We start from the raw sequence: 27285 nt of genomic DNA, 5'->3' as shown, positions 1-27285 counted from the left end.
CATATTGTAAGTTCACACACTGGGCTTGATTTCAGAGATTTATGCAATGCCGATATTTATGCAGATCTAGTGATTGTTAGCCGTTGCGAATGCCGCACTGCGCACGTGCAGCGATTGCAGTGCGACTACGTTCGACAAGAGGATCACTCACAAGTTGAGTGACAGATAGTCATTGTTTGGGGGAGGTAACGGGGGGTGGTTACAAAAATGCAGACGTGTCTGACTGTTTACATGCCGTTTAATGGGCGTGCATAAATTAGCCACTACGATTTCCTTCGGAGCATGAGAGCTCTCTGGGTGTCAGGAGAGACGCTGTGTTTGAGACAGGTCAGACTCGACTTAGAGGCTGCGTGGCTGCCCAACCTGCGTTGATGTTACCGATATTTACGCTGTTATACATCTTCGGATGGATATGAGAAGGCAGCAGTGGGCGTCCCTATGCTCGGGTAAGCTTTGGAAGGCATTAGTATATTTTAGTAATTGCTGTCCATAAGAGAACGCAGTTGCGATTGCATTAGCGTAAATCTTGAAATCAGGCCTACTGTACACATTTATAACAGAAGAAAATCTAAAATATTCTTAGTAGAAGGAATTTAAATAATTTCTAAGGAGCCTATTCAATATATTAATTAAAAAATGAAGTATCCACTTGCTGCCAGTAGCAGTGGGGGATTCACAATCACAATCACGGAGCAATTCAGCATTGCTCCGGTGCGCAGACAGTTGATCTGAAACTCAGTTGTCTGACTCGGCCAGTGCTAGTGCACATGCGTGAACTGGGGTTCACACATGTGCACAAGAACCCTGCGTCTGGTGGAAGGAGCTAAACAGGGGCCGAAGGATCTGATCGGATCCCTCTTTGCAATCCTGTACCTCCTTCCCATAGGAAGGAGCGGGGGTGTGGGAAAGAACGCCGTCTGAAGATGGTGAAAGTTCGGGTTGTTAAGCTCTGAAAATTTATTATTTTCTGAGCTTGATGAATTTTTGTCCCCATATAATTGTATGAGGACAGAGGGCCAGATCAGCGTTGAAAAGTAAGCAGGAGATATCTGTGATATCCCCTGCATTACCTTTATAATTAATGGCCCCGATCAGGGCCACCATCAGGGGGGGACTGTCGCGCCTGCAGTCCATTTCCCGGACACCTTGCAGAAAGGGGGGGCCCACTCTTACCACGCCTGTAGTTTGTGGCATTTTTTATTTTATGGAGAGCAGCATCAGCACTGCTGCTGTCTCAGTCAGATTAGATTGAGCTGGAGGGGCACTAGGACCCGCCGCAGCTTTAACAGCCCCTGTCCGTCAGGCTCCAGCAGAGGAGTCAGCACTCAGCCGGTAAGTTTAAACATGCTGCTGTACGAGGCTGACTGTGCTGTGCCTGTGAAAGGAGGGGGTAGGCTGACCGCACATAAAGGGGCCGGCTGGACACATTGGGAAGGTGGCTGGATGCACATAAGGGGGAGGCCTGGCTGGATACGCATAAGGGGGGGATGTGCTGGACGCACATAAGGTGGAGGCCTGGCTGGACGCACCTACAGGGGGACCTGGCTGGACATGCATAAGAGGAGGACCTGGCTGGATGCACATAAGGGGGGGGGGCTGGCTGATTGCTCAAAAGGGGGGTCCTGGCTGGATACACATAAGTGGGAGGCCTGGCTAGATGCACCTAAAGGGGGACCTGCCTGGACACACATAAGGGGGGGAGGCTGGCTGGAAGGGTGGCTGGCTGGATGCACATAAGAGGGCAAGCTTGATATTTTTTGGCCAAATGTTTTTCTTGTAGAAATAAGGTAGCGAGGTAAAGGGGGGCCCTGCCAATTTTGTTAGTCCCTGGCCTCGATACTTAATTTCTACAAAAGATGTAGAAAATTTTATTTTTCACCTGTTTTTGTAGAAATTGAGGGATGATCAATAGGCCCCTAAGTACCGTACAGCTAATGATTTACAGATCCATTCTTCATAATGAACATGAGTTAGCAAAGCAACCACTGGAATGTGGAGAATTTTATGGCATGTTAGACAATGTTTTATAGTGAAACAACAAATAAACTCAACATCTCACAGATCTCTGACATGCTGATCCCAACTATAAAATGACTATTGAAGCCAATTTCATCTGCCTTCCAATATACAGTAGTGTATAGTCTAAACATGACATTGTACAGATAATGACAAACTACAAATAAAATGGTCTGTTTAGGGCTGTGAAATCCATAATTCTTATTTTCTGTGCTTATAATTTCACACACTGAACCATTTTAAATTTTTATTAGCTTAATAGGCCCAGTAAAAATCGTTTAACAAAAGTTGTCAGTAAAATAGATAGATAGATAGATAGATAGATAGATAGATAGATAGATAGATAGATAGATAGATAGATAGATAGGATATAAGATAGATAGATAGATAGATAGATAGATAGATAGATAGATAGATAGATAGATAGATAGATAGATAGATAGATAGATAGATAGATAGATAGATAGATAGATAGATAGATCGATAGCAAATATGGAACTCGGGAGGCATCTATGAATGTGTGTGTATATACTGTATGTATATGTATTTATATACCCTATGTGGACTGTATGTATGTAAATATATGTGTGTGTATATATATGTAATATATGTATCCTTATACATCTTTACTGCAGTCGTGCTATAAAAAAGCTCCTCTCGGCGCACCAGGTCTCATGAGACTCTGCTAGCACCGGGTGTCTTTTTGCCTCTTTTTTGCCCCTTTTTTTGCCCAATGTGACTAGGATGCACGAGTGACTGTGCTGATTAATTTGACAATTAATTTGATATGCAACACCTGTATATCTGTGTGCGACTGAACACTGTATATGAAGTGCTCCAGTACAATGTAGCGGCCGCAGCCTTTTTCATTCCAAGTTCAGTTGTGGTTCATATTCAGACTCAGGTGCACACAGATATATAAGTGTTGACAATAAAATGAATCAGCACAGTCTGCTGGTGCATCCTAGTCACATTTTTGGCAACAAAAGACCCCGATGCTAGCAGAGTAGCATGGGACCTGGAGGTTCACTCACGCCAGGCACGTCGCACTGTGTGGCGTATTGAGGCTAGATGTATGAGGGCATTATCTTTATGGATGGACTCCACAAGACCTCTGAAGATGTCCTGTGGTACCTGGCACCAAGATGTTAGAGGCAGATCGCTTATGTCCTGTAAGTTGGGAGGTGGGGCCTCCATGGTTCAGACTTGTTCTTACAGCACATCCCACAGATTTTAGATCAGATTGAGATCTGGTGAATTTGGAAGCAAAGTCAACACCATGAACTTTGTTATATTCCTCAAACCATTCCTGAACATTTTTTGCAGTTTGGCAGGGTGCATTATTCTACTGAAAGAACAACTGCCAACTGTTGAAATATGGAGTGGGCTACAGCATTGTCTCCATGCATACTCCATAAGTGAAGCATTTCCCTTTACCAAGATGGACACAGTTAGATCTGCTGGGCATGTGCAGCATCATCTTGTTACTGTGTTTGAGTGCCACAGTGGGACACAGACATGTTCCACTTCGATCCAGTGACCCTGTAGGTATCCTGCATTGCATCCTGCAAATACAGCTACATTGCTGCACTGCTACCTTCATACATGACCGGGTGGTCCTCTGCATGATCTGCTCAAGCTCCGCTCTATCCAGATCCACTGAGTGTACAACTTTGAGTACGGCTGTACAAACACCTCTATGCACTTCAATAAACCAAACACCTGGTTCAGTACTGTACGTGGGCTGTCTGCTTTATCTGCGTTCCTCTGTAGTCTACTATTTATAACCTGTATATCACCACAAATAGTACACACACATCAACAGGTTATGGGCCCAGGCACCTAAATGCTCTGGACACATCAGATGTCAAAAGGAAGTACATGTGTCAGCAAAGTTCACCAGCAAAGTTAATCAGCAAAGTTAACCAGAGAAGTTAATCAGTGAGGCTGCATTAGTGTTTCATTGCACAAGCATGTACACAGGAGGTGCCACAATGATAAGTTTCATTAAACTTAAAGGCTCAGAGAATTACACTATAAAACATTTGCAATGGAATTGCAAATTTAGCATGAGAGATTGTGGAATGTTACAGTTAACCCAGATGACAATCCAGTCCCAGATTATGTTGAAAAGCCATTTGAACAATATGCTTAAATGTTGAATAGCATGTACAGAGCTTAATGCCTGATTTTCAAGTAGTAGCATTAGAAACGGAATCAGTATGAATGACCGCCGGACTCTAGCCCGGAGGTTCAAATCCTGACTGCTGCAGCCCGATGGTTGGAAATCCCGACACCGCAGGTAAGTCTACTATCCCTATCCCTCTCTCCCCTCTAACCCTCCCTTAGGGGTGCCAAACCCTAACCTCCCTCCCTAGTGCCTAACCCTAAGCTTCCCCCGTTAGTGCCTAAACCTAACCCCCTGCTCCCCGCAACCTAACCCTCCGGGGGGTGCCTAACCCTAATCTCCCCCCGAAGTGCCTAAACCTAACCCCCCTTTCCCCTAGCCTAACCCTAACCTTTCCGGGGGCGGGGAGGTGCCTAACCCTAAGTCCCCCCGGGGGTACCTAAACCAAACCCCACCATCCCCGGCTAAGTGTATACTTACCGCGGCTGAGGACGATCGTTTCGGCGTCCTCTCGGGGTTCCGGCGTCAGGATTAACATAGGCGTCGGTATTTCAACGCCTATGTTAAATCCCTTCCCGGGATTTCCTTTTCGGGATTGAGACGGGCGGTCATCTCATAACTATGGCCCTCATTCAGACCCACTCGCAAGCGGGCGCACGTACGTTAGGCGTATGTACAAAAATATTTAAATTCAATGGCTCGCTCGTATTATCGTTCGCATCTAAAATTCCTCCCTAAACTCTGACGGCCCCTCCTCTAACTAACGAGCGTACGAAATAGCGAGCGTACATCCCCGAAATGGCTTGAAAGGAACGCACGCACAAGTATAAACAGGAAGTGGCCTTGTCAGATGTCGATTACCTGCTCCTTTATTCTGCCTACCTCTATCAATCGTATCATGCCAATCAATGTATCAATTAGCTTAATTGTTTTTTTTTTTCAACACAATGCAAGAAACTTTACTCTTGTCCGTGTTTGTGTTTACCCGCAGAATACGTACGGATGAAACATTCGCTTTTATTGTTCAAAAAACATGTGAACCACAATTAAACAATTGTACTATTGCTGTGGATCCCCGCATATTTCCCTGGGTTCATTTCTTTAATTAAATTTGCTTACGCATGTCACTGCATCAAGCCTATCCTAACTCTCCAGAGATTTCTGGCCCTGTCGAACACATGACTCATACACTAACCAATAAAATTGCTCCTGTTAATTTCCAAAATACATTAGCCAATCAGAAAATTTTTACACACTTTATCAAAAATGATTTTTAAGAAAAACACCATTGCCATCATGAGAGCCTCCGCATTCACCAGGCGTGAGCTGCTGGTGCTTACGGAGGTCATGGATCGCCGGATCACCAGCCAGCCTCAACCCATGACCAACCGGCAGAAGCGCTCCGCGTATGCGGAGGTACGGTCCCGCCTGCGGTCCTTCGGCTCACGCCGCAACATCGGGCAGCTGGAGCGCAGGTGGTCCGACCTGCAACGGCGAACGCCCCGCTTGCTGGCATGCTTTCGCATGCAGATCCTGGCAAGTAAGTGTTATGTATTGTGGTTTTAATGTTTGTGTTTGTGGGGCAAACTGCGTGTGCATGTTTTCCTGTCTGTTCTATTTATTATTTGTACTCATATCTGCGTGTGCATGTTTTCCTGTCTGTTCTATTTATTATTTGTACTCATATCTGCGTGTGCATGTTTTCCTGTCTGTTCTATTTATTATTTGTACTCATATCTGCGTGTGCATGTTTTCCTGTCTGTTCTATTTATTATTTGTACTCATATCTGCGTCTGCATGTTTTCCTGTCTGTTCTATTTATTATTTGTACTCATATCTGCGTCTGCATGTTTTCCTGTCTGTTCTATTTATTATTTGTACTCATATCTGCGTCTGCATGTTTTCCTGTCTGTTCTATTTATTATTTGTACTCATATCTGCGTCTGCATGTTTCCTGTCTGTTCTATTTATTATTTGTACTCATATCTGAGTCTGCATGTTTTCCTGTCTGTTCTATTTATTATTTGTACTCATATCTGCGTCTGCATGTTTTCCTGTCCGTTCTATTTATTATTTGTACTCATATCTGCGTCTGCATGTTTTCCTGTCTGTTCTATTTATTATTTGTACTCATATCTGCGTCTGCATGTTTTCCTGTCTGTTCTATTTATTATTTGTACTCATATCTGCGTCTGCATGTTTTCCTGTCTGTTCTATTTATTATTTGTACTCATATCTGCATCTGCATGTTTTCCTGTCTGTTCTATTTATTATTTGTACTCATATCTGCGTCTGCATGTTTTCCTGTCTGTTCTATTTATTATTTGTACTCATATCTGCGTCTGCATGTTTTCCTGTCTGTTCTATTTATTATTTGTACTCATATCTGCGTCTGCATGTTTTCCTGTCTGTTCTATTTATTATTTGTACTCATATCTGCGTCTGCATGTTTCCCCTCTATTTCTGATTTTTTAATTCTACTGCTATTTTTTTTTGTTTTTTGTTTTTTTTTTTGTTTTTTTTAGTTTGGTTTCCCGGATTTGTCCATAAACTAAACGCAATTTCTTTGACATATTTTAGGGGGACAGCCAAGACTCCGCCGTCACCGTCCGTCCAGACGGCGTTCCCGCCCACTCTCCCCAACCCCCAGCCAACACTCCACCCCAAATCTTTCCCCTATTCCCCACTCCTCCCCATCCTTCCCAGACCCTCTCCCGGAAATGTCGGGCCTCCTTCCCCTCCGTCCCACTTCCCCCTCTCCTCCACCCACCCCTCTTCCAATTACCCCCTCCCCGGAGTCCATCATAACTCCTCCCCATTCTTTGGGGAATGACGGATCCTCCGAGGAGGATCATGGAGGTTTGGCCGGAGCTCCCGTTTTGTCTCCCGGTATGTTTTTTTAATTTTTTTTTTAAAGCACAAACTGTTTGTATGTAATCATGTGTCGTGCCTTTCTTCGTGTTTTTGTGGCTTGACTTTTGTTGATTGTGAAGGTTTGCCTTTACCTCTTCCTGGTGATTTAAACATACACATATCATACCTGTGGGAATTTGTACCTAGGCCTTGTATTTTTGCCAGCCCACCCTTTTTATTTTTGTTTTTGGGTTTAGGAGTGATTTGGTTCTTTTTTTAAATTTTTCTGTGGATTCCCTATTGTTGTATTAACCCACACACTTTTCTCACCCACAGAGGAACAGAGGCGTCGGCAAGAGGTGGCGGATGTTGTGGGGCAGATGCGCCAACATGTCATCGGCATTCTGGTGGCCCTCGACCGGCTGTCTGGCCTCCTTCGGCATTAGTTTTTTTATTTTGGTTCTATTTTCCAATTAAATTTATTAAGACAAATATACGTTGTGGCTCATTTTTAAAAACCAAAACCAAGATAGTTTAGCCTGACATAAGTAGACTGTTCCTGCAAGGATTTCCCTTTTTTAAAAGTTAGATTGTGTTTTGTCTTTGTATGTCAAACAGACACCAGAAACACATAACAGTAACAATGTCATTTCCCTTTTTGGGTGTAGTGTCAATTACAGATTTCTACATTTTCCAGGTTCCTACTTGGTGCGCAAGCTGCTTAGGCCAATCTTACAAATCCCAAGGTTGGGCCAGGCTTCCTTTTGGTGTGGATTGGGAAGCTGAAAACATATTTCAGTTTTGCTCAACTGGCGTCAGTACTGGTTTACCCCTTAGTCAAATGTAACTTGTGTTAACCTGGTTACACTTGCTGTTAACGTCCCAAAAAAGGAAGACCATTTCACTCTTCAAACATTTATTCACAACATAACAGAGAAAACAAAGTGGTCACTCCCAAAAAAAATACACAGTGATAAATTCAAATACAACACATACCAAGAAATAATTAAATAAAAACACAAAATCAAGAACTGGTTGACGAAGGACCATGCCAACATGATTCCACAAACATGGCGTTGCGATATGGGTTCCAGAATATATGCCCAAAAGGACCAGATCCAGGTTTGGTAAGGGTAGCAGGAAGTAGTGAGCGTTGGAGTGCCAAAGATTATGTGAACAAACAGAAGATGGTGAGAAAAATAAAAATAAATTAGATGTTCGCCAAAAAACACAAACACATTAGGTATAAACACTGGAGTTTTGTTCAAACTTACCTAAAAAATCTGGCCACCACATCATCGCGTATGGCCCCCCCACATACTGACCTTCGACCAACCTCGGGGGGGCCATCCTCAGGTAAGGCATCCTCTGGCTGCATTGGGACACCACTCCTTATGGCAATGTTGTGAAATATCCCACACAGGACCACAATTTTCGACACCATATCCGGCACATACATGAGCTCGCCACCAGAGCGGTGGAGGCATCTGAATCGGCCTTTTAAAAGGCCGATACAGCGCTCCACCACTTGCCTGGTGGCTGTAAGTGCGGAATTATACGCACTTTGTGGCCCTGGTGTGGGAGCCAAATAAGGAGTGAGCAGCCAGGACATGCAAGGGTATCCACTGTCTCCTGTGAACAAAAATAGACCACATCAGGAACACTGTGTATCAAGCTTAACATTGTTATGTACTAAAGGTCTCCACTTACCCAGAAGCCACGCATCACCAGCTTGTAGGTTGGTTAATTTCTGCCATATCCCTGATTGCCGGATGACGAAGGAGTCATGAGCACTTTCGGGTAATTTAGCATTCAGGGACAGGATCTGGAGGGAGGCATCACATACCACCATTACATTCAGGGAGTGATAGTGTTTCCTGTTTCTAAATATTGCCTCCAGCCGTGCTGGAGGCTGAAGTGGTATGTGAGTACCATCCACAACCCCTATGATGTGTGGGAAGCCAGCTATTTGGTAAAAATTGGCCTTGGCCACACTAAGGGCACCCATATCCAAAGGCATTTTAATAAAATGATGGAGGTGCTTGAAAAGTGCCTCCATCACTGCCCTCAGGATCCGGGAAAAGGAGGATTGGGAGATGCCCGCCACTATTCCCACCGTTGTTTGAAACGATCCTGAGGCACAGAAATGTAACACCGCCATAAATTGCGTCAGTGGTGGTATTGCTGTTGGACTGTCAATTTGCCGCTCAAGATCACTTTCTATTAATGAGAGAGTGTCTATGATGATTTTGGGAGGTAGACGGTAGCGTCTTAAAACCTCATCATCGGGCATTCCAAAAAGGGTGACACGTGTTCGAAATATCTGGGGCCTTGCATGCCTACGATGCCTACGCCTGGGACGAGTTTGAGGTTGGTCGTCTTCCGGGAGCAGGGCCAGAACAATTCCCCCAGATCTACCTGAAATTCAAAGTTTACAATGTAAGGCTTTTGACCCACCCCAAAAGTAACAAAAAACAACTTAGCTTTCTGATACCATCCATAGCTGCTTACATGCCGGGGTATTGTCATGATACGTATAAACTGTAAAAAAGCCAACAATGAGACTTAAAAAATTTAGAGGGTGTTTTTTTTTTATTCAAATTGTTGCAAGCCAACACAGAAAATAGCGGAAACACACATTTGGCCATCGATGAAAACGACATTGCACACCGTACGTCAAATAGGGTTCAAATGGACCCAAAAAATGGAAAAGGGAAAAGCAAAACTGGATTACATGATGAATAAGCCGTCAAAAATGCGGTAATTAATTCGCAAATGCAAGTCACTACACCAACAGTCAAAAATGCGGTAATTAATTCGCAAATGCAAGTCACTACACCAACAGTCAAAAATGCGGTAATTAATTCGCAAATGCAAGTCACTACACCAACAGTCAAAAATGCGGTAATTAATTCGCAAATGCAAGTCACTACACCAACAGTCAAAAATGCGGTAATTAATTCGCAAATGCAAGTCACTACACCAACAGTCAAAAATGCGGTAATTAATTCGCAAATGCAAGTCACTACACCAACAGTCAAAAATGCGGTAATTAATTCGCAAATGCAAGTCACTACACCAACAGTCAAAAATGCGGTAATTAATTCGCAAATGCAAGTCACTACACCAACAGTCAAAAATGCGGTAATTAATTCGCAAATGCAAGTCACTACACCAACAGTCAAAAATGCGGTAATTAATTCGCAAATGCAAGTCACTACACCAACAGTCAAAAATGCGGTAATTAATTCGCAAATGCAAGACAAAAAATGGACTTACCCAACTCGAATATATAAGATTTCCCAAAAAAACTTCTTTGGGTCCGAAAACCAAAAAAAACTAAAAAAGATGAAATGAGTGTTAAAAAAATTAACTAACCACAAAACAGAAGAATACACCAATTGGCAACAAATTTGACTGCACAAAACTTACCAAATCAGGAAAGGATGTGGAAAAAATGAAAAAAATGCGAACGGAAAAACAAAAGAAATGTAGCAAAAACAAACAAAAAACCAACTCTGCCAAATCCTCCAACCGCAAACAACCAAATCCAAACAACTTAACCGACAACACTCCAACAACCCCACCTCGACTCCACACACACCAAGCCATAAATAGTGTTTATTTTCCCGCACAAATTAAGGATGAATCATAGGGACGCACAATCAATGATGCGGCCGCAAACAAAGGACGCATGTATAAATCCGTCACGAAATCACATAGAATTTCTGGATGATTTCATGCTGGAAGCAGAGACATGGCTTCAAACCAGGGAAACAATGGTCAAAATTCCGGCGGTAAGGCCTTCATGCATTTTGTGTCAATGATTCTTTTAAAACATAATATTGTGCAAGTTGTGAAGTGGCTAAATCTGCATATTTACCCAAATAGGTGAGGAGGATGACATGGAAGAGACTGCTGGCCCCAGTCAACCCGCCAAAGCTGCCAAAAAAAAAAGGCAGCCACATTTCACAAGCAAGGAGATGGAGGTTTTGATCCAGAAGTGCGTTGACATCCTGCCCCAGGCAGCCAGGAATATGAGCCAAAGCCAGAAGTGGAGAATGTGGGAGGAGGTCGCCGTTGCTGTCAATAGGGTGGGTGATTATGTCCGTCTAGCCCGGGATGTCAAACGGCGGTAAGTAAACACTTTCCCATCCTATAAACAAACCCCATTGTAAAAAAAAGGATAATGGTTCCAAATTCATTCCACAGATGGGCAGACTTCAAATATCGTCTCAAACAAAAACTTGCCGACAGGGCTAGGCATGCAAGGGGGACAGGTGGGGGTCCCACCCCTGTGTCATTGGAGTTGACAGACTTAGAAGAGATGGCACAGGGGTGTGTGCAGGCTGTGGAGGTGTTTGGCGTGTCCAACATGGATACGGACATGCCAGACTTTGCGGCTCCTCATGTTGGCCAAGGTAAGTCTTGTGATGTCACCAACTCTGAAATGCTATTGTGCCAATATGTAGATTCTAATGTGAGTCTTTTCTCCAATTTCCTAACAGAGAAAGAGGCGGATGAGTCTGCTCCAGAGGGGAGCCTTGGCCGCAGAATTTCTGCTGGCTCTGCAGGGGAGGAACCAGTACATCCGGCTGAGGACCCTGCAGAAGCCAGTCCAGGGCGTGCCCCCTCGCAGGCAGTGGGCCTCCTCACAGAACTCAATTTTAAATCGGATTGCCATACGGAGATTCTGCAGAGGATGGACGCCAGTCTGATACGGGTGGCTGAGGCCCTGGAGCAAAATGCTGCGGCCAACGTGACCATTGCTCAGGCCCTGGCGGAAAATACCAGGGCCAACATCCGCATCGCCGATGCCCTGGAGCAGCTCGTTCGCCAGCACATGGTGGAGCCGACCTCCCTTCCTGCCGGAACATCCGGATTCTCCACCTCTGGCACAACATCAGCCAATCCTCCAAATGTGCCTAGCCCTGTGCCTAGTCCAGAGGCCACAACATCTGCCTCTGGACAGGCCAGCCCGATGGCATCCCGGACCCGGTCTGGCGCCCACCCTCACCCAGCCAAACGGGCGAGAAAACGGTGACAGCAATGGCGACTTTTCCCACACTCCTTCTGTGCTTGGCTCATATTCCTTTCTGGTCAAAACTTCCCTCTCCTTTCTTGTGAAATGTTTTTAAATTTTGTATTTACGCTTATGTTAGTAGTTATGGTTTTTTTTTTTTTGGATCAAATATCTTGGCCACAAAAAAAGGCAACAAAATATTAGGCCAATTTGTTTGTGTTTAAACAATAAATTAAAAACAAAACACTGACATTGTATTGTGACATTATTGTACAAATGGGTTACATTTAATCCTGGCCCTAAAGGCAAAAACTGACCCTCTTAAAAAAAAAAAAAGGCCTCTTTAAGGAACGTTTCAAAAATCACATAGCGATGCAAATTCCACAGTAAACCAAAAAAAAGGGGAGCTAATTAAAAGATGATGACATTATTGTTACAATAGGCCATAACCAACAAATTGTGGCCAAAATAAAACCCCAAAAATGTACGCTAATTGATTGTGTAATCATGACATTAGCAGCTCTGATTTCCACCTGCGTACGCTTTTGTGCTATCCCAATAAACTGCTTTCCAAACACATACCAAGCCGGATTTCAATCCAACACTAATTACTTTACTGACCAGCCGCGATTAATCGCTGCACCATCGTGGAGTCCCGGGACGGAGGAGAAGGCCATCGCCAATGTGGTCGAGTAATCCTGACCCTAAGCTGTGCGAGCATTTTGAAGGGAAAGCGGATGTTTCAGTGACGTATGAGACGGTCCGAACACATTTGACGTTCGCATCTGCTAATGTATGTACGCCCCAAAAACGCCTCGCCACGCCTGCGTTTTTTCATCTCCACCCCCGTCAACACCCAAAAACGCCCTGTTCTGTCAATCACATTTGACATGTCACTTCCTGTACGCTATTTTAGGAACGAGAGAAAAAAAGCTCGCAATCTGCCGTACGCACATGCGCAGTGTAACACCGACGCATGCGCGGTTAGTCAACATCGGAACGCAACGAGCGTACTGTTGTTAACGTGCGGCTCTGAATGAGGGCCTATATCCCTTAGAAACTAACACAGACAAGCTATCTATAGAAACTGTCTGTACAATACTGCTACAGTTCCAAGAATGTGTGCCAGTTGAGTAAACAATTCTTTAAAAAACAGAGAAACCATTTGCATATTTCCAAAAACTCAATATCCCTGACTGAGCAGTCGACCCTGTATAAATAGATAGTAGGGAGCGAATGGCGCTTCATCGATCTGCCATTCGAGCAGCCCTGGACGGACGTGACAGTGACCAGCCGGTGGCGCGTCATTTTAAAAATCTACATCATCCCCTAGCAGCTTTAAAGTATAAGATTATAGATCATGTTCCAAAAGACATTAGGGGCGGCGACCGCTGTAAGAAATTGAGTCAATGCGAGGCCCGTTGGATTCATAGATTAGATACTATGTCACCTAAAGGGCTGAATGAAACACTTAGCTTGAATGTGTTCGTGTGAATATGGGAAATTCATTAGAATTACTATCTATTTATACAGGGTCGACTGCTCAGTCAGGGATATTGAGTTTTTGGAAATATGCAGTTCTTTTTGGTGTCAACAGTGCTGTATGGATATTTTTATATATTCTTTGCCCGATCCCATGTGCCAGTGCGCAATGGTATGAATGTAAATGATATTTACATTCTTTGCCTGATTCCGTATGTCAGTGCGCAATGTTAGGAAAAGCTTGTGCATACAAGAGTAGGTAAAAAGGGGGTTAGCCATAACAAGCCCTGTAATTTTGGGGGTGTGGCATGTTAGACTGATTTATCATCGTTATGACTGTGTTGCATATATGTCCTTTTTTTACATTTACAGAGCGATCACTGTGTAAGTGTGTGTGTGCACACACACACTATTTCCTCCTTTTTAATGGTTTTTTAATGTCTTTAATGTATCACTTACAACACTGCTTATTTCACAATTGTATTTCTATGTGCTATGCACATGGTCTGTTTTCACGGTATGATTTATTTCTGTTCCCTTGCCACAGCGCTGTTAGCCAGAGAGGAGTGTGGTGTTAGGGGTTGCTAGGCAACCGCATGCGTCAGCTTCCGCCGTGTCCAGTTTCCGGCCAGTCAGGTGGCCCGCCTCCTACTCGGGCAGCAGCGCTGTGGGGAGGAGACCCTCAACTGTATAAGGTAAGACGCCTGCACCTGCAGGTTTGATCTTCGTTTTCTCACATAATGTGACCCATCCTGATGAAAAGGTCTAAGGACCTTGAAACGTCGATAACATGTGTCACTGAATCGATTTAAATACACGTTTTTTTGCATCATGATTATTTGGGAGTGCCGCCTCGTTCTTTGAGTGGGACGTGAGAGGACTGCATGTGCTTAGGAAGGCACCCCTCTGTTGATCTATTCATCCAGAGTGCCAGGCTTCCATGGGAAGTATATATATATATATATATATTAACTTTACTGGTGCCAAGATTTTAACTCTTTCAATGCTGGAGGTACCGGGAGCTACTCTCCTGGTCCCCAGCACACTTTGGACCTTATTCAGAGTCTCTCACAAGTGCTGTGCGCTCGCAAGCGGCCCCATAGTTTGCGAACGCGCATGCGCATGCTTTGTTCTGCACATGCGCAAACTACTCTGTGCGATCGCAGTCCGTCCACTCGCCCAGCAAAGACATTCCAGTGAAATGAGTGACAGGAGAGGCCGTTTGTGGGTGGTAACAAGGGCAGGACACTAATAACGGGGGAGTGGAGGTGCAAACGCAGGCGTGCCTGAGTGTTTCAATGCCATTTTTAAGGCGTGTATAATTAACATGCAGCGTCATAGTACACCTCACATGCTTGTCTTTTACACTGAAGTCCTCGCAGTGCTTGCGGCAGGGTAAGGCAACCACAAGCGCTGCGATTACTACCGATGGTGCTCGATGTACCAATGTTTTAATACACTTCCTGGAGATGACGTGTGCAAGTGGGCGTCTCTACATTCGCTAATGGGTGTCAGCATACACAGAGCGATCGCTCGCACAGCCAAAGTGGGTGTGCTTATGCCTTGGCAAGTGATCATTTCCCATGGCGTCACTTTGAAAAATTTGCATACGCTGGATGCGAGCGAGCGGCCGCTTGCGAGATACTCTGAATGAGGTCCTTTGTCCCATGTTGTGCCATACCGCAGCCCTTTGTCATGCTGGGGCACCGAGAGCTAGTCTCTTCGTCCCCAGCATGCCTCCACCTGCAGCTCGGGACATTGTAAGTGCTTTCCACCGGTCCAGTACACTAAGGGATAACCTGCTGAACAGCTTAAGGCAGTCCAGGTTTGGCCCTCCTTGCTGTCCCCTCCCCGTACTGGGAGGAGGGGGTACCAGGGGCAGGTTCTCCTGTCCCCCAGTGCTAGACAGCATATAGCCCTAGTCCCACCACCTAGTGGCAGGTCTGCAGCCCTTGGAGTGCTGGGGAGCCAGGCGCTAGGCTGCCAATCCCCTGCATTCTGCAGCTCATAGCCTTGCAGCCTGAGACTAGACTCCCAGCTACAGCGACTTTCCCAGCATGCTGTCACTGCAGCTGCTGGAGCTTCCTGGGCTGGCAACGTATACATTACTATACACATGGCACCTGGCTCCGCTATTTCATTTTAAAATAGTGCCTAGCACCAATTGGTACCTTTGAAAATAGCGCTGCGGCATGAGAGTTAACCCCTTCAGAGCCATGGCCGCCATCTTGGCCAAGTGGGTAAACCGGCAACAGGACTGGGCCCCAGCTACAAGCAGTATAATACAGAGCACAGAATAATCCACATTTTTACGTCCTGTTATATTTTGTTTGCAAACAAGTCAACATTGTAATGCTTAAATATCCCATTTCTTGTTCTTACTCGGTATCCCTGGAGGCCTATGCTGCCAGTAACTACAGTACAGGTGGATATTTGACAAATGAAAGAACATATCTAACAAAGATATTTATAATAGAATTCTGTTGCATAATACATTGCTCCCACCATTCCTTATGCTGTTGAATAACTTAATTCCCACAGGATAAAATCTGTCTCGTTTCATGTTATCGTTGTGATGCAACAGTTGAGTTACATGATGGAAGATGTTCTTCTGAATCTCTCATGTCTGAACTTTAATATTTAAAGTTTTAATTTGTACATAATGCACTACACATTAATTTGCGGTCATTTGGAAATGGCCGGCACAAAGCTTAATATGCTGGAGACCTTGATTTGCATAGGGTGGGCCTACAGTAAATGTCCACCAAAAGCACTTGAATTTGTTGAGCAAGATGACCGTGTTTATGGAGGGTACAGGGGCGGTACACCTGTCAAACAGTAACGCAGGTGTCCTAAGGCGAGCTGAGGGGGGGACAGAAACCTCCCGTGGAGAAGAAGTTTTGTAACTGCTCTGAGCTGGAGGAGATCATGTCTCATGCTAAATTATTAATGATAGCTATTTTGCACTCTCATAGAGAAGCATGTCTAGGCGGATATTAGTGGGCCGCACTTTGCTCAATGTACATAATAAAAGCTTTCAACACATAGGGGGAAATTTAATAATAATTTAATTGCGATTACTGCGTTTTCCCAGTGGGAATGAATCCTGCCTCTTTTACTAAGTTCAAAACCATGGCATAAATATCACACATTTTAGATACAGAATACCCCATCAAAAGTATACACAGTATGTAAACCACCAGATTTATTAAGCAGCTAATTTTTTAACCCGTCTCAAACCCATCAACAAAAACACCCCCAGAAAATTAGCTGCCTCTTTTAGGTTTGTCTTGTGCTTTTTATTGTGGCCAAAAGTGCCATGTTTCAAAGAGTGTGGAGTCCCCTGAAATTACAACTAGCACTTGGCTTCAAATTTTAGTTCGGTCGTGGAAAAATCGGAGAGACAAAGAGGCTGACACAAAGGTGGATGCAGATGCGTCTTTTGGCGCAGCGAAGTCTGCGTCCTAATGCCGCTGCCAATTTTGTTCACAGTAAGACAACCACTTCCATCTTGGTGCAACTTTAGAGGCACACACCATCAAAACTTGTACCAGGCATATGGTAGTCGCAGTTTCTCCGTCTAAACATTGCGTCCTGTGTTAGTGCTAATGCATCTTTAGATGCAGACGCTGCCCACAACATGCCCACGTCTGGCAAACCAGAACTTCTGGTAAGAGGTTCAGGAGCAGAAATGTAAATAATAAGTTATTTCTAGGTTAACCACAGCAATTTAAATAATAAAGGGTTCCATCAGAAGTCAAAGAAATAATCTATGTCAAACAATCCAAAGTCAAGGGTTATATACAGACATAGTTGACCCAAACTTTCCAAGGCTCAGGGCAGTCTATGTCCTCCCTGTGTATTTAAAACCACAGGTATTAATGAAATTCCCAATCAGCTGAACAAAAAACAGAGCTGGGGACATGTGACTGCTGCAGAGTACAACACATTCTAACTCTGCCCGATCCTTTCCAATGGCTCCATTATGCAAATTTGATGTTGCATAGAATCAACAGCATCCTAGTCCACCCATTGTGATTAATATAGTGAAGGGCTTTTATTAGCCCGATGCCACATAAGTGCCCAGGTTGTGGAGGAGGTTTGGTATTCTTTAAACAGGAGACATAGCTTGGAGGAAGGGCAATGCACTTCAGAGGCCATAGGTGGCAAAGAGATGGTGGTGAGGCACTTCCACCTCAAAGTGAGGTGGGTCTGCCCTCACCTATGCGGGGAGACCTGAGTAGCTTCCTTGCGGCAGGATATGGACTCTGCCAACTAAGGGGAGGTGGGTTCTCCACAAATCAGGTACAATGTGAATGTATAGCCAAACCCATTCAGTTATATGGTGTTATGGCTGGAGCTGACTGACTCCATCTAACACTTTCTCAACCACCCTTTATTTTCTTATGATTAATAAATGCTGAGACTGTTTGCGCCAATCATGTCTCCTTGTCTTATTTCAGGTTTCAGTTATATTGGTATAAGGGGGTGTATGGGAGTTGTGTGTTAAAGCTCAGACTAAGCCAGATCAAATATTGGGACTTCTTCAGAGTCGGTCTGAAACTTAATCGCAATTTGCATTTTTTTTTTTAAAAAGTCACTTCTCTGCGACCTACTCCCAACCAGTCACATCTATGAACCTCAGGCTGGACCGTCTTTCCCTTGGCTGCGACTCCCTTTGGCTAAGATGAGGCTGGAGACGTGGCTTCAGACAGTACTGAAAATGCTGACAATTGCAGCAGACAATGGAAAACAAATGAAGTTAATGGCCGGACTGTAAAGCTAATAAGTGGCTGGGAGCATCTGAAGTGCTCTGTGAAGCAGACGCAAGTACAGTATACTGCAGATATATTTTTCAGTTCAACACTTCTACAGTTCATACTGTATGTGCAGGCTTCCCTGTCCCCATAATGCATGAATCAGTCTTTGTTCCTTGCGGTGTAAAATAACTCTTTATACATTGCTCCTGCTGTTTTACTAAAGTAAAATGAATGAGTGTGTTTTTCATAGTTGCAACCATTTGGACGCAGACATCATGAGCAGCTTCACATTCATCATTCTCAACTTTTACACTTACACCAGGGTCAGAGCTGATGCAGGTCAGACCCCTTTAGGAGGCTGCGTTTGAGACTTTTCAGCAGTCTTGTTGCGACTTCCTGCGACTCCATGCTCATTCCACTCCCAGGGGATCTATGTACTAAGCCTTGGAGAGAGATAAAGTACCAATCAGCTCCTAAAAGTTATTTTTCAAACACATGGCAGTTAGGAGCTGATTGGCTGGAGCACCATTTTAGATTAGTACAGAGTGCTAACAAGAATAGCACTCATTGATAAAGTGACAGTTAGGAGCTGATTGTTTGGTACTTTATTTCTCTCCACTTTATCTCTCTCCAATTAATGCTGAGTCTGAATAAGGCCTACCGTGTTTGTCTCACATGTGTAAGGGTTCTGCACAAATTCTCATTTATTGTATGTGGGAATTACATGTTATACTCAGATAAACAACCTACTGTATTGCCAAATCCCCAAATGTGTTACAGTTCCCTATCAAAAACCTTATAGCAATAATCTGTCATTCTCTCTCCACTACTACCGAGGTAATGCTATCACATGATGATGATCTACGGAAAGTCCTCTCTTTATGTTTGGTTGCTAAAACCATCTTTCCTAGTGGGCTGAAGTGATACAAGGAGGTTGTGGCACCGCTGGGCCCGGATGATTGGTACCCAGTCCTCCCCTCTCTCAGGTCCTGGGTCCAGGCAATCTAACAGCCTGTGTTCTCTACCACATGTACCCAAACTAGGATTCATTTTGTCAGAAGCCGATTACCCTACCAGTATGCTATCTATGGATGTACTTAATAATATAAGTATGAATGTGCTTATTTTAAAGAGCTCCTCAACGTTCTCAAGGATATATTTACTAAAGTGCGGGCTTACAAAAGTGCCCACAGCACCCAATAGCATAGCAACCAATCAGATTTTACTTATTTATCTAGTACCTTCTATAAACTGTATCAGCACTTTAGTGTCTACACCCAGGGGCGTATCTATAATGGGTGCAAGGTGTGCGGGGCCCCACACCGCAGACCCTGCCTGCACCCATATAATTTAAAACTCACATATCCGTGGTCCCGCGCTGGGTTTCAGCGCTGCACGAACACCGGAAAATGGCCGCCGCGGCCATTTTTCCCGTTCTACTCATGCGCAGTAGACTCCGGGCACACTGTAGTGCCCAGAGTCTACTGCTTATGCGGTGGCCGGCCAGCTGCATCAGACAGCTGCCGGCTGCCGGGGAGAGAGGAGGGGGCCCTGCACGGAGAATGCACATGGGCCCCCTCCTCTTTTAAGTATATACCTCTCAGTGTTCTTCACTAGCAGTGATGATTACACCAAGCTCCCTGCTAGCTGCCAATAAACCTAATGATGTACATTCTAAGCCAAGCTGGGATCCGGTCTAAGATACAGTAAAAAGGTAGACAATGTCTAGATAGACACCAGATGTTAGACAGTCAATAGGTCGACAGGGACAAAATGTCGACACGCTAAATGTCGACATGTAAGAATGTCGGCAGCTACACATGGTCGACAGGGTCCAAAGGCCTACATGGAAATGGTTGACACAAAAATGGTCGACACATGTCAACATTTAGTGCGACGACCTTTTGTTCCTGTCGACCTTTTGTCTCTGTCGACCTATTGACTGTCTAAAATTTGGTGTCTATGTAGACATTGTCTATCTGTTACTGTAGATATTTCAATCCACATTTGCCAAACTACTGTACATGATCTGCATCATGACTCAACATGTTTTCTAAAGTTGCTACATTTCCCCAAAGCTCTAATAGCTATTGTGTATCTCTAAATGTATATTCACAGAGCTACATTTTCAATTAAATGATTAACATTTTAAGTGGCTAGAATTTACATAATAGTTATAACTGCAACTCTCCTGTCAGTCACTGACTAATATTGAATTTCTTGTATTTTTGGCACAGGTACTCAGGAACAGTGAACGATCAAACCTACATTATCACATTCCTTACCACGTGTTTTGTGCTACCTCTGATGCTCATATTTGTGTCTTATGGAAAGGTAATGAGAAAGCTGAGAAAGGTAAGTAGCTGTACCGATGATGACGAGGGGCTGAGATTAGTAGTATAACAGATGCTAAGATAGCTCATAATCATAGCCATGGGCGTAACTACCATAGGTGCAAGGGGTGCAGCTGATATGGCTCCCATCTTCTTTGCCAAAGTTACATGTGTTATTCAGAGGTTCCCAAACTCAGTCCGCAAGGCACCCTAACGGTCCAGGTTTTAAGGATATCCATGTTTGGGCACAGATGGTTAAATCAAAAGAGTGAGGTACTAATTAAGTTACCTGTGCCCAAGCATGGTTATACTTAAAACCTGGACTGTAACGGTGCCTTCAGAACTGAGTTTGAAAACCTCTATGTTATATACATTTTTCACCATTGGGTGGTATAAAGGGGCCCTTTACAAACTTTGCTATGGGGCCTTCAAATACCTAGTTACGCCCCTGATCATTCATAAGTATATAAAAATGTACTGACGAGCAATAGTTTTACAGACATGATTTATTTTCTACTATTCTGTATCAGAAGTATAATAGAAACTGGAACTCTCAGTACTAGCACCTAAAGGAGACAGGGCTAAGGGTTTGAAAAAAAAAAGAGGAGAAGGGGATGGACTAAAGTGAAAAACCACACAATTATTTGTGCGGCCTGGAAACCATGAAACATACTGAAGGCATAATAGCGTATTGTTACAAATTACAACTTCACAATTCTGAGTCACATATATCTTAAAATGCTGAGAAGGGTACTTTATAGATCAAAACTTCATTGTGACACTTCCGTTATCCAAACCTTGGGCCTGATTCAGAGCCGCTCGCAAAAAGCGAACGCTCACTCTGAATCAGGGCGGCCGCTTTTTTGAAAAAAAAATGGCCTCGTGGCCGATCGCTAAGCTGTGGGTGACCACCCACAGCTTTTGCGAGCAGCCAGGTGATGGTCGCGATGGTCACGACCATCGCAACCATCGGGCTTGCGACGAGTCTATGGTTTGTAAACCATAGCAATGCACAACCATCGACCCGCTTAGGAGCGCATAGCGCTTGCGAGCGGGTCTGAATCAGGCCCCTAGTCCCTTACTCTCCATAAATGGGAGCTGAGCAATATAGGACTGTTACAGGTAGTGTCAGCACTTCAGATATCAGTGGTCAAACATCCTCTTACACAAACATGAAATATGGACTGTTATTGGCCAATAACGGATGACCCAACAAATAATTGATAATTAATAATCAAATTTATTAGTTAGATTAATGGCATCATAATACAACTCACTATTGTCATGGATCAACGGAATTTAAAATAACAAAATCATTTTCACTATTGTAGACAACAATGGTTAGAGGAATTATTAAAAATACAAATTATTTTAAAATAATGTAAAAACACAGTATCACAAGTTAATAATCAGGCTTAAAAATAAAGTATAATAGAAAAAAATTAATTCTCACTTAAAATTGCAATGCATTTCACTGCCCCAGGCTGCTTCCTCAGGCATGGTTGAATTCAAATGCATTGTAATTTTAAGTTGGACATTTTCTTTTTCTTTTATGCTTTGTTATTTTTTTATAACTTGTGATACTGTGTTTTTAAATTATTTTTAAGTTATTTATATTCTTAATTATTAACGCACTTGTTCTCCTTAGGTCGTAGAGATTAGGATCCATTAGCACAGCCCCTACTTTCATTTTTACATATCTTAAGCTGCATGTGACTCGGCATATACATTCTGTATTTGAATTTGTTTTGGTTGAATGGATTTTACAGTACATCTGCATTTTTGACACAAAGGCATTCACACTATCTAAATATGCCCCTTATATGCAGGCTAGGTTGTGTATATTAGGATTGGGGTGTGATAAATTATCTTGATATTCATCATTTTGGTACTGGACCACCAACACCTGGCACCCTTGCAAGTGCTCTGTGTTACTCCAGAGTGCCACGGCATCCAGATTTAGAGCCACTGGCCTAGCCCTCACCTAATGCCTAACCCTTTCCTTCCCCTCCTGTGGCCTAACCCTAGCCCTCCCCTAATATCTAACCCTCCCCTCCCGTAGCCTATCCCTAGCCTTCCCCTAGTGCCTAACCTTAAGTCTCCCCTCCCATAGCCTAACTTTAACCCTCCCCTCTCACTAGTGCATAACCCTATCCCTCCCTTCCCGTAGCCTAACCCTAGCCCTCCCCCTAGTGTCTAGCCCTAACGTTCCCTTCCTTAGCCTAACTCTAGCACTCCCCTAGTGTCTAACACTAACCCTCCCATCTCGTAGTCTAGCCCAAACCCTCCTCTAGTGTCTTACCCTAACCATCCCCTCCCGTAGCCTAACCTTAACCCACCACCTCCTGTTGCCTAACCCTAGCCCTCCTCTAGTGCCTAATCTAAACCATCCTCTCCATAGCCTACCCTAGCCCTCCCTCTAGTGCCTAACTCTAACCCTCCCCACCCGTAGCCTAACCCTAGCCCTCCCCTAGTGCTTAACCTTCCAGTCCCTGCAGAATGTTGACATTTGTAAACATGTCAACATTTTGCAGATGCCGACATGTTCAATGTAGACATTTCAACAGTGTTGATTTGATAACAGTCAACATTGTGGTGTTGACATTGTAAATGCCGACATCATGACTACAGTACATTCCTTTGGACTGGGATTATTGACTCCTATGAGAGCATTGTCATTGTCACTGTCCCAGGACACAGATGGATCAAGCTCTAATACTAATGCTAACAGATGGTTGTGTTCCCTAGCTGATTGGTTATGTGCAACTGGAAAGTAGATGGGAAGTGCTAGACAAGTAACAATCTTTCTGTATAAATTAATTGCTGAAAACAAGCAATGCGTGAACTGAAGTATAGCGCAACTTACATCTGTAAATTACTGTTTCCATAGGTTTCGGACACACAAAGTAGATTGGGTTCTACCAGAAAACCAGAGAAAGAAGTCACGCGAATGGTTATAATAATGATCCTGGCTTTTCTCATATGCTGGTCACCATACGCTACCTTCTCTATCCTTGTCACAGCACACCCTACTATCCAGCTGGACCCACGTCTCTCAGCAATCCCAGCATTCTTTGCAAAAACTGCTTCCATGTACAACCCTATTATTTATGTATTTATGAACAAACAGGTACAGTATGTATAACATACATTGCACACCAGGTAACAGAACACTCTATGGGATATCTTGAATTATTGTCTTACCTGTTTTTTTTTCCCTTTAGTAATATTGATTCATATACAGTACAGTAGTGCCAGCATACGCCACTGACTTTAACAGAAGTGCTTAGTGGAGCAATAGCATCCAGGTAGTAGAGTAGGAGCAGAAGAGATCAGATGCTTCACTTTACTACAAAGGTACGGGAAAGAATGTGAGTAGGTTGTTTCTGGAGAAGGAAGATACCATTTCATGCTGAATCATGTTAATCGTGAAGTAGATAACAAACACTTCGGCGCTGATGGTATTTGAAGGGGTTTTTCGTTGGAGTTGAGAAGATACATTACTGTATTTTAGAGGTGTTTGGGGTTATAACTAATGTGAATTTCCACAAAAGAAACAGCTGCAATTGTCTGACCTTTTCTAACAACTCCAGAGTTTGGGGTTAAAAGTGTCAAGTGGTCTGTGTGCAAACCACCACAGGACTCTGCAGAGCAGCAGACGTGTGTCTTTACTAGCTGCACCTATGCTTAACGATGGCCGCAGAGGCACTTCCTGAATAACAAGTGGATGGCAGTGATGCAACTTCTGTTATCCACATTACAGAAGTACATCTACAAGAAGCCTGAGGATAAATTAGAGATATAGGGCCCTATTCATCATACCTAAACTTTCTCTTTAGGTAATTACATTTAGAACTCGCATGGAGTTCTACCTAATTACCAGAGGATTTCACCATTCCTCCTCTCCAAAACTATCTATTCCGAAAAGCTGCCATTTTTGTGATGACAGCTTTTCAGAAAATAGATAGTTATCTCTATCCACACTAACTTACCGCAGCTGGAATCCGTGCTGCGCATGCGCTGTTACATTCGTTAACCCAGCGCATGCGCAGCACTGCCTACAGCTGCGGTAATTTTGTGTGTCCCCCCCTCCCCCCTCCGCTCACCTCCCCCCTGTCCCCGACTTACCTGCTCGCGCAGCAGCCTCAGGCTCCGTCTGCTATGCTGTAATGTGTTCTCCCAGCAGAACTCAGTAGTTTAGAAAAAAAAAATTTTTTTTTTCTAAACTTTATTGTGCTCTGCTGGGGAGAACACATGACAGCATAGCAGACGGAGCCTGAGGAGAGCCCAGAGCGATGGAGGAAGACGCCGGGGGACATGCCCAGCTGGAAGCAGGTAAGTGTTACCTACTATACCATACGTCACAGTGGCGTATGGTAACACCATCAAATTCCGAAAATACATAATTTTCGGAATTTGATGAATACTATAATTTCCATATCCCCATACTAATGTATGGGGAGTGTGGAAATTAACACAGGGGGACTTAGCAAGGAGATATCAGTGATATCTCCTGTGTTAAGTATGTTCATGAATACTCAAATAACGTTAATTAAGGAAAATGTCCTTAAAAATTTTATTTTAGTGTTGATGAATAGGCCCAATAATGTTTGGCTATGTCCAGAGAATTTAGCCAGAAGTAGCAGATAAAATTATATTCAAGACCAACTACAGGCCTCCTCATACAAACAAGCCCATCATCAGGACAGTATGATAATAATAACCAGCCACATGGGCAGCCATAAATCATAGATGGCAAAATTGTATTTCTATTTTCCTCACAAAATTATGGATTTTGTCTACTTTTATGTATTTATTGAGATATTTGGGCTGAAAGAGCAGGTGGTTTACCCACCTACATGGCACTGGCCACACCCAAACAGCACTGGTCACCCCTCCTCTGTTTCTCACAATAGGCCCTTGATCATTTTCAGCCTCAGGCCCGTGTGGCCTTAATCTGTCCCTGAGTAAATTTCAGAAAGTCATTAGAGGAGACTTTTGCCAATGTTGTTTTACTTTGCAAGAAAGTTTTTTAAGGAATTGTGTTCCCCTTTAATGTGCAATGGACAAGATCATGTTCACGCTGAGAGTAAATAGCAGATGGAGCTATTTGATTAAGGGCTGTTGCTGGAGTATTGGTTTGTCATGATACTGCCAGAGATCTGGGAGTTAAGGTGGGTACACACTTGACAGATATATTTGCAGATGATGGTCGTTCATACACACTGAACGACCATCATCTGCATGCTGCAGCGGGTCCCGGCGGCCGGGGTTGGGTAGGGGGCGTGGTCTAATCATGGAAGGCGTGGCCACACACCCCCTCCAAAAAAAAACATTTGCTGCGCTGGGGAGGGGGGCGCTGTGTGCCCCTCAGCCCAGTGCACAGCCAGTGGGGGGCGTGATAGCTCCCCCCTGTAGCATAGGAGACTGCTCGGGCTGCTGCTTTAGCAGCCTTGGACAGTCTCCCAGTGCAGCCCAGAACACAGCAGCGCGTGCTGGGCTGCTGTGGATGGAGAGCTGTGCCGGACCCGGGTAAGTAGTACCCACTCGCGGCTCCACCCTCCCCTCTCTGCACCCCTGTGTACGGGCGATCGGCTGATCGCCCGTACACACTTGCCAATGGACAGATATGTATGCAGACATATCTGTTCATTTGCTGTGCAGCACACCCAATGCGATATATCTGTGAATGACGTTGTTCACAGACATATAGTCTGTACACACTGGCCGACGGGGGCATGATATATTGGCCGAACAATTGATCAGCCAATATATCGCCCAGTGTGTACCCAGCATTACAGTCTAGAAATTGGGGAGAGAAGTTGTTGGAGAGAGGTGGAAAGTTGTCAAAAATACATAAAACTGAGACTTCTGTGAGTATAAGGAGGTTTGGTAGAGTGGGTTAAAGCAGTGGAGGAGAGCTAGCAGATGATCAAGTGATGGACTGAGAGTGAGGTAAGAGCGCTAAAGGATTCGGACACTGAACAAGGTCTGGATGAAAAAAGTTCAAAGCAGCGGCCATCATGGTGAGAAAAAAAGTCTGTCCTCTCCGAGAGGCCAGAAGGGGAATTTTATAATGGAAGTTGGAGGTGCTAAATGAGGATAATCACTGGGGATCTAAAAAAGATGATGGTGAGGATGTCAGGCCATAAGAAATGATGGAGCCAGACAGAAAAATTACCAAATAATCATTGTTGGGGTGACAGTAAATCACAGCAACACACAGAAACGATGGGTTGCAAATTAAAATTAGAAACGTGCGGTTCGGCTTTCTTGAAAACCGAACTCACCCGAGCTTTGGGGTTCAGAGTCAAATCGATTCCCGGCTCGGGTCTGCTATACTGTAAGTTTGGAATTAAAAACCAAACCTCGGGTTTTGAACTGCATGTAAACAAGTCCACATTACATGATTTTACCTGTTTTGGCACCTCTTCTGCTTCCTGGCCTGCAGGTGTGGGTGAAGTGTAGACCACAATGTGAAAGAGCCGAGCAGTACCAGAGGTACCCGAATGGATCCCTGTTCGCCACCAGGAATCCTTCCCAAAGGGGTGCAGAGGGGATGTGGGAACAGATGCCATCTAAAGAATGCGAATGTTCCCACAGTCAAGCTCCGGAAAATTTGTATTTTTGAAGCTTGATCAAGTTTGTATTTGTGGAGCTTGATATCAGTGATATCTTCTAAGTTAACAT

At 44.1% G+C, this 27285-nt stretch overlaps 1 protein-coding gene across 1 annotated transcript in view; it reads left to right on the top strand.

The window, feature by feature from the left end:
- Positions 1-27285, top strand: part of LOC148518911 (opsin-VA-like) — a 141982-nt gene that overhangs the window by 91415 nt on the left and 23282 nt on the right. Inside the window, exons 3-4 of the mRNA XM_088477009.1 lie at positions 20500-20617; positions 23486-23725. Coding sequence (XP_088333135.1) covers positions 20500-20617; positions 23486-23725 — 358 coding nt within the window. The remainder of the gene's footprint in view (positions 1-20499; positions 20618-23485; positions 23726-27285) is intronic.

The sequence above is a fragment of the Taudactylus pleione genome, unplaced genomic scaffold (genome assembly GCF_031769625.1).
Source record: "Taudactylus pleione unplaced genomic scaffold, aTauple2 ptg000198l, whole genome shotgun sequence".
In the NCBI taxonomy this organism is placed as follows: Eukaryota; Metazoa; Chordata; class Amphibia; order Anura; family Myobatrachidae; genus Taudactylus; species Taudactylus pleione.
Note: the sequence above shows the minus strand (reverse complement) of the source record. Positions and strands in the feature narration are given on the sequence as shown.